This window comes from Heterodontus francisci, unplaced genomic scaffold (genome assembly GCF_036365525.1).
Source record: "Heterodontus francisci isolate sHetFra1 unplaced genomic scaffold, sHetFra1.hap1 HAP1_SCAFFOLD_319, whole genome shotgun sequence".
In the NCBI taxonomy this organism is placed as follows: Eukaryota; Metazoa; Chordata; class Chondrichthyes; order Heterodontiformes; family Heterodontidae; genus Heterodontus; species Heterodontus francisci.
Genome location: NW_027142010.1, coordinates 467,085 through 475,000, shown reverse-complemented (window position 1 = coordinate 475,000; position 7,916 = coordinate 467,085). Strand labels below are relative to the sequence as shown.

The 7,916-nt window shown below is 48.8% G+C and overlaps 1 protein-coding gene across 1 annotated transcript in view; it reads left to right on the top strand.

Annotated features, from left to right (window-relative positions):
* LOC137366187 (probable G-protein coupled receptor 139) overlaps positions 1 to 5,235 on the top strand; it is a 27,315-nt gene extending 22,080 nt beyond the window's left edge. The window contains exon 2 of the mRNA XM_068028176.1: positions 4,334 to 5,235. Coding sequence (XP_067884277.1) covers positions 4,334 to 5,235 — 902 coding nt within the window. The remainder of the gene's footprint in view (positions 1 to 4,333) is intronic.
* Positions 5,236 to 7,916: the final 2,681 nt, after the last annotated feature.

Below are 7,916 nucleotides of genomic sequence, written 5' to 3'. Positions count from 1 at the left end.
ATGCTCGCTCTCGCTCACACACACATGCACTCGCGCTCTCTTTCTCACACGCACACACACACAAACACTCTCTCTCTCTCACGCACACACTCCCTGTCTCACATACAGCCACATACACACGCTCGATCTCACACACACACTCTCTCACATACACACACACACAAACAAACTCTCGCTCTGTCTCTCTCTCTCTCACACACACACGCTCTCTCTCAAACACACACACAAACTCTCTCTCACACACACACTCACTCTCTCTCACAAACACACTCTCTCTCACACACACACTCTCTCACACACACACCGCACTCCCTCTCTCACAGGCACACACCCACAGACTCTCCCTCACATACACACACTCTCACAGACATGCACATACATGCTCCCTCTCTCACACACATAGACTCTCTCTCTCTCACGCACACACACAAAAACTCTCGCACAAACACTCACTCTCAGACGCACTCACACACAGTCTCTCAGAAACACATACGCTTTCCCACACACAAACACACGCACGCACGCACACGCTCTCTCTCTCACACGCATACACACGCTCTCTCTCTCACACACACTGTATTTCATACACACGCACGACACTCTTTCACACACACACAACACACACGCTCTCTCTCACACACACACACTCTCACACACATGCACTTTCACTTTCTCACATATATACATACACACATGATCTCTCTCGCTCACACACACATGCACTCGCGCTCTCTTTCTCACACGCACACACACACAGACACACACACACAAACACTCTCTCTCTCACGTACACACTCCCTGTCTCACATACACGGACATACACACGCTCTCTCTCACACACACACTCTCTCACATGCACACACATACACAAACAAAGACTCTCTCTCTCACACACACACACGCTCTCTCTCAAAGACACACACACACACACTCTGTCTATCCCACAGACACACACACACATGCACACACATGCGATCTCTCTAACACACACACTCTCTCTCACACACACACTCTCTCTCACACACACACTCTCTCTCACACACACACCGCACTCCCTCTCTCGCAGGCACACACCCACACTCTCTCCCTCACATACACACACTCTCACAGACATGCACATACATGCTCCCTCTCTCACACACATAGATGCTCTCTCTCTCTCACGCACACACACAAACTCTCTCGCACAAACACTCACTCTCAGATGCACTCACACACAGTCTCTCAGAAACACATACGCTTTCCCACACACAAACACACGCATGCACACACGCACGACACTCTTTCACACACACACAACACACACGCTCTCTCACACACACTATCTCTCTTATACGCATACACAATTTCTCTCACTCTCACACACACACGCTCTCTCTCAAACACACGCACAAACATATTCTTTCTCACGCACACACACACGTACACATGCTGTCTCTCTCTCACACTATCTCTCTCTCTCACACACACAGTCTCTCTCAAACTCACACACAGAGACTCTCTCTCACACACACACGTACAGATGCTCTCCCCTGCACACGTACTCTCGCTTTCTCTCACATTCACGCTCTCTCTCAAACATACACACACTCTCTCTCACACACACACGTACACATGCTCTCTCTCTCACACACACTATCTCTCACACACATATACTCTCTCCAACACACACACACACTCTGTCCCAGACACACACGCACACTGTCTCTCTCTATCTCTAACATACACATGCTCTCTCTCACTTTGACACACACACACGCTCTCTCACATACACATACACACACTATCTCTCACACACACACTCTGTCTCTATCTCACACACACACACTCTCTCTCTCACACGCACATACACACACAACCCGCTCACTCTCTCTCCCACACACGCAACCCACACGCACGATCTTTTTCCCTCTCTCACACACACGCTCTCTCTCGCACACACACGCACACACGATCTCTCTCCCTCTCTGACACACACACACACTCTCAGCAACACACACACACACTCTGTCTCAAACACACACATGCTCTCTCTCAAACAGACACACATACACACACACTCTCACACACACACACATACACACACATACTCTCTCTCACACACATACTCTCAGACATACACACACTCTCTCAGACATACACACAAGCTCTCTCTCTCTCTCTCTCTCTCTCACACACACACAGATGCTCTCTCTCAAACAGACACTCACACACATGCTCTCTTTCACACATGCTCTCTCTCTCTCTCTTCTCTCTCACACACACATTCTGTCACACAGATACACACACATGCTCTCTCTCTCACGCACACACATGCACATATACACACACAACTCTCTCTCTCAGCCACTCTCTCTCCTCTCTCTCACTCACGCAAATTCTCTCTCTCTCTCTCAGTCACACACACACTCACTCACACACACACATACACACACACACACAAACACTGTCACAGACATAAACGCACGCTCTCTATCTCTCTCTCACACACAAACACTCCACACGCACGATCTCTCTCCCTCTCACACACATACAGGCTCTCTCCCTGTCAGCCAAACACACACACACACACACACACACACACGCTCTCTATCACACACATGCACACGCTCTCTCTCAAACAGACACACATACACACTCACACACGCTCTCTATCACACACATGCACACACACTCACACACACATACACATGCTCTCTATCTGACACGCGCACACACACACATGCTATTTCACATGCACGCACACACATGCTATTTCACACACACATACACACACACACACACACACACAGTCTCAGACACTCACATACGCTCACAAATACACTCACGCACTCTCACAGACACACACACATTCACACACACACGGTAACTCTCAGACGCACTCACACACACTCTCAGACACACACTCTCTTTCGCGCTCACACACACTCTCTCAGACACACACGTGCACTCTCTAACACACACACACACACTCTCCCTCACACAGACACACACTCATACACACTCTCACACACACGCATACATTCTCTCTCAAGCAGTCGGACATACACACACTATCTCACACACACACGCACGCACTCACACACATACGGACACATGCTCTCTCTCTCTCACACAGACACACGCACTCACACTCTCACAGACATACACACATGCTCTCTGTCTCACACAAACACACACTCGCTCTATCACAGGCATACACACATGCTCTCTATCACACAAACACACACGCACGCACACACGCGCTCTCAGACACATAGGCACACAAATAGACACATACACTCTCTCAGAGACGCAATCACACACACACATTCTATCACACGCACACACACGCCCACTCTCTGACGCACTCACACACATTCTCTCTCAGACATGCACACGCTCACCCTCACACACACAGTCTCTCACATACACTCTCACACGTACTCTCTCTCTCAAACACACACACATACACTCTTTCTCTGACACATCCAAAGACACATGCAGTCTCTCTCAGACACACACACAAACACTCACACACACACTCTCTCTCACACACACACACTCAGACACGCACGCTGTGTCTCTCAGGCACGCACACACAATCTCTCTCTCACACACACACTCACACACACATACACACACACACGTGCTCTCGCAGACACACACGTGCATGTTCTCTATCACACACGCACACGCATATACGCACACTCTCTCTCTCACACACACGGTCTCTCACACACACACACCTGCTGTCTGTCAGACACACACATGCTCTCTCTCTCTCACACACAGGCACACGTACTCTATCTCTCTGACTCACGCACCACAGGTCAGACCCTAGAACTGAGCCAGGCATATAAATGCACACCCACACCACAGGCATTAAGGCACAGTCTCTCAGTCAGTTCAACATTTAACTCTCCATACAAGACCACAGTGCTGCAGATGCTGGAAATCTGAAATAAGAACAGGAAATGCTGGAAATACTCAGCAGGTCTGGCAGGATTTTTTGAGAGAGAAACAGAGTTTAATGTTTCAGATTGGTGACCCTTCATCAGAACTAGGAGAGATTAGAGATCAAAAAGTCTTTAAACCAGCCGGGGAAAGGAGGGAGAAGGAGGATTATGATCAACAATTCAGTTTAACAATTTCAATATCATCCTTTTATTATTTAATCTCTCCTGTCTTCCACAGTATCAGAGACCTTCCCATTTGTTCATTCAGGTCCAATCGTTTTAATACATCACTGGATTCAGGAACACATTTATAAATCTCAATAAGTCCTCAATTAAACTGGTACCTTTGCTCCAGTCTGATGTATAATTTCTCTGTTTATTTCCCTTCCTCACAGTTAACGTGCTGACGATTGGGATCCTGTCTCGGGGAAAGTGCGGTCTCTCCAAATGTGTCACTCGCTACCTGGTGGCCATGTCAGCGGCGGATCTACTTGTCATTATCCTCGACCTGATATTGAGACACATTCCTATTGTTTATCTGGAACAGTTTCTGTTCCTGGAGTCCATCCCCGTGTGTAATATCCACGCCGTCCTGCTTTATGCAGCCACAGACTGTTCTGTCTGGTTCACCGTCGCTTTCACCTTTGATCGTTTTGTGGCCATTTGTTGCCAGAAGCTGAAAAGTAAACATTGCAGTGAGAAAACGTCGGCTGTGGTTGTGGGAACAGTGACTGTGCTGAGCTGTTTAAAGAACATCTTCTGGTATTTTATGTTAACAGGTCGGTATTCGCTGCAGAACGACCCCTGGTTTTGTGATATAACAATGGATGTTGTGGAATCCTTTGTCTGGGTAACAATTGAGTTCCTCCACAACATTCTAACCCCGGCGATCCCATTTGTGCTGATTCTGCTGCTCAACGCTCTCACCGTCAGACACATTTTAGTGAGCAGCAGAGGACGCAGGAGACTCCGGGCTCACAGCAGTGGGGAGAGTCGCAGAGACTCCGAGATGGAGAGTCGAAGGAAATCCATCATTTTACTGTTAGTAATCTCGGGGAATTTCATCCTGTTGTGGGCACTCTTAATGGTGTATTCTCTATGGAGCCGGATGTGGTATTTGGGGTATCAGTCTGTTTATATCCCTGATCTTCTGCTGAATTTGAGCTTCATGCTGGAGCTCCTGAGTTGCTGCACCAACACTGCGATTTATGCCGTGACCCAGGGTCAGTTCAGAGATCAGTTGAAGAAGGTGCTGAAATATCCCTTCACTACAATTGCTAAATTCATTCAATGTTGAGAGGGGGGGCGGCTCCAGTCACCATGGAGACAGAGTTGGGGAGGGGCCTGTCACCATGGGGACCGAGCGGGGGTCGGGCCTGTAAGCATGGAGACATAGCGGGGGCAGGGTCTCTCACCATGAAGACAGGGCGGGGGCGGGGCCGGTCACCACAGAATACAGAGAGAGGGCGGGGGCTGTCACCATGGAAAACAGAGCGGGGGTGGGGCCGGTCATCATGGTGACAGAGCAGGGGCGGGGCTTGTCATCTTGGAGACAGAGCTCTAGCGGAGCCTGTCACCATTAATAACATAGCGGGGGCGGGGTCTCTCACCATGGAGACAGGCCGGGGGCGGGGCCTGTCACCATAGAAAACAGAGTGGGGGCATGGCGTGTCACCATGGAAAACAGAGCAGGGGCTGGGCCTTTCATCATTGTGACAGAGCAGGGGCGGGGCCTGTCACCAGGGTGACAGAGCGGGTCCGGAGCCTGTCACCAGGGTGACAGAGTGGGGGCCGGAGCCTGTCATCATGGAGACAGAGTGGGGTGCGGAGCCTGTCATCATGGAGACAGAGTGGGGTGCGGTCTGTTACCACGGTGACGGGGAGTGGGGTCGGGGTCTGTTTCCAGGGTGACAGGGAGTGGGGGTGGTTCTGTTACCAGGGTGATGGAGTGTGGGGGCGGGGTCTGTTCCTCTATTGACGGAGAGGGGACGGGGTCTGCTTGCAGGGTGACTGAGGTCGGGGTCTGTTACCAGGGTGACCGGGAGTGGGGGCGGGGTCTGTTACCAGGGTGATGGAGAGTGGAAGCGTGGTCTGTTTCTATGGTGACGGGGAGTGGGGGCGTGGTCTGTATCCTGGGTGATGTGGAGTGGGGGCACGGTCTGAATCTTTCGGACTCTTTTATCATCCCTTTCTAATAAAAATGAATGCTGATAATTATTGATTATCCTTGGTGATCATTTCTTAACATCTACTGACCTTTATAACCTTTATAAATTGTTCATAATTCTTTCTCACACTTTGTAAATCTTTATAATCCTTTGTGATTGTCGATGATTTATTATCCCTTATAAATCTTTATTCTCATTTATAACCTGTTACATTCACTGCCATGGAGAGAACACAATGAAAAAGATCGCCGTGGGTTACTCTCATTTCAAACAAACCACAAATCATTTATAATGGCCGCAGCACATTTCGCTTATAATGGATACAGTGCAGGTGACATCAAACAGCCATATGGAATGGCATTTAACATGGCCGCAGCACATGACATTTAAATGGGCGCAGTGCAGGTGAAAACAAACAGCCGCATGGAATGGCATTTAAAATGTCTGCAGCACATGTCGCTTAAAATTGACGCAGTGCAGGTGACAACAAACAGCCGCATGGAATGGCATTTAAAATGTCCACAGCACATGTTGTTTAAATGGGCGCAGTGCAGGTGACATCAAACAGCCACATGGAATGTCATATAAAATGGCCGCAGAGCAAGTGATAACAAACAGCCGCATGGAATCGCTTTTAAAATGGTCGCACTGCAAGGGACAGTTCTCGATGCCCTTTGTGAAAACCAGCTGGAGTGGAATGAGGTCCACTCACATACCAGGAAAGAGCCAATTCAATCCAGGCCTCTATTAATACCAGCTGGAGTTGAATGAATTCCCACTCACACTCCAGGAAAGAGCCAATTCAACCCAGCTCTCTTAATACCAGCTGGTGTGGCCCTGATTCCCAGTCACACATGAGGAAGGAGCCAATGCAATCCAGGCCTCCTTTAATACCAGTTGGAGCCAATTCAATAAAGGCCTCTATTAATACCAGCTGGAGTGGTACTGAGTCCCACTCACACTCCAGAAAAGAGCCAATTCATTCCACGCCTCTACTGATACCAGATGAAGTTGAAATAAATCCCACTCACACACAAGGGAATAGCCAATTCAATCCAGGTCTGTATGAATACAAGCTTGAGTGGCACTGAGGCCCACTCACACACCAGGGAAGAGCCAATTCAATACAGACCTCTATAAATACCAGCTGGAGCGTTACTGACTCCCACTCATACACAAGGAAAGAGCCAATTCAATCCAGGGCGCCATTAATACCAGCTGGAGTGGTACTGAGCCACACACACAAACCTGGAAAGAGCCAATTAAATCCAGGTCTGTATTAATACCAGCTGGAGTGGTACTGAGGCCCACACACATACCAGGAATGAGACAATTCAAGCCAGGCCACTATTAATACCAGCTGGAGTGGTTCTGAGTCCCACTCACAAACCAGGAAAGAGCCAATTCAATACAGGCCTGTATTAATACCAGCTGGAGCGTCACTGACTCCCATTCACACACCAGGAAACAGCCAATTCAATCCAGATCTCTATTAATATCAACTGGAGAAGTATTGAGTCCCATTCATACATCGGGAAAGAGACAATTGAATGCAGGCCGCTATTAGTACCAGCTGGAGTGGAATTAACCCCCACTCACACGCAAGAAAAGAGCCAATTCAATCCAGGCCTATATTAAGACAAGCTGGAGTGGGACAGAATCCCACACACACACCAGAAAAGAGCCATTTCAATCCAGACCTCTATTAATAACATTTGGAGTGCAACTGAGCCCCACCCACAAACCAGAAAAGGTCCAATTCTGTCCAGGCCTCTATTCATACCAGCTGGAGTTGGATTAATTCCCACTC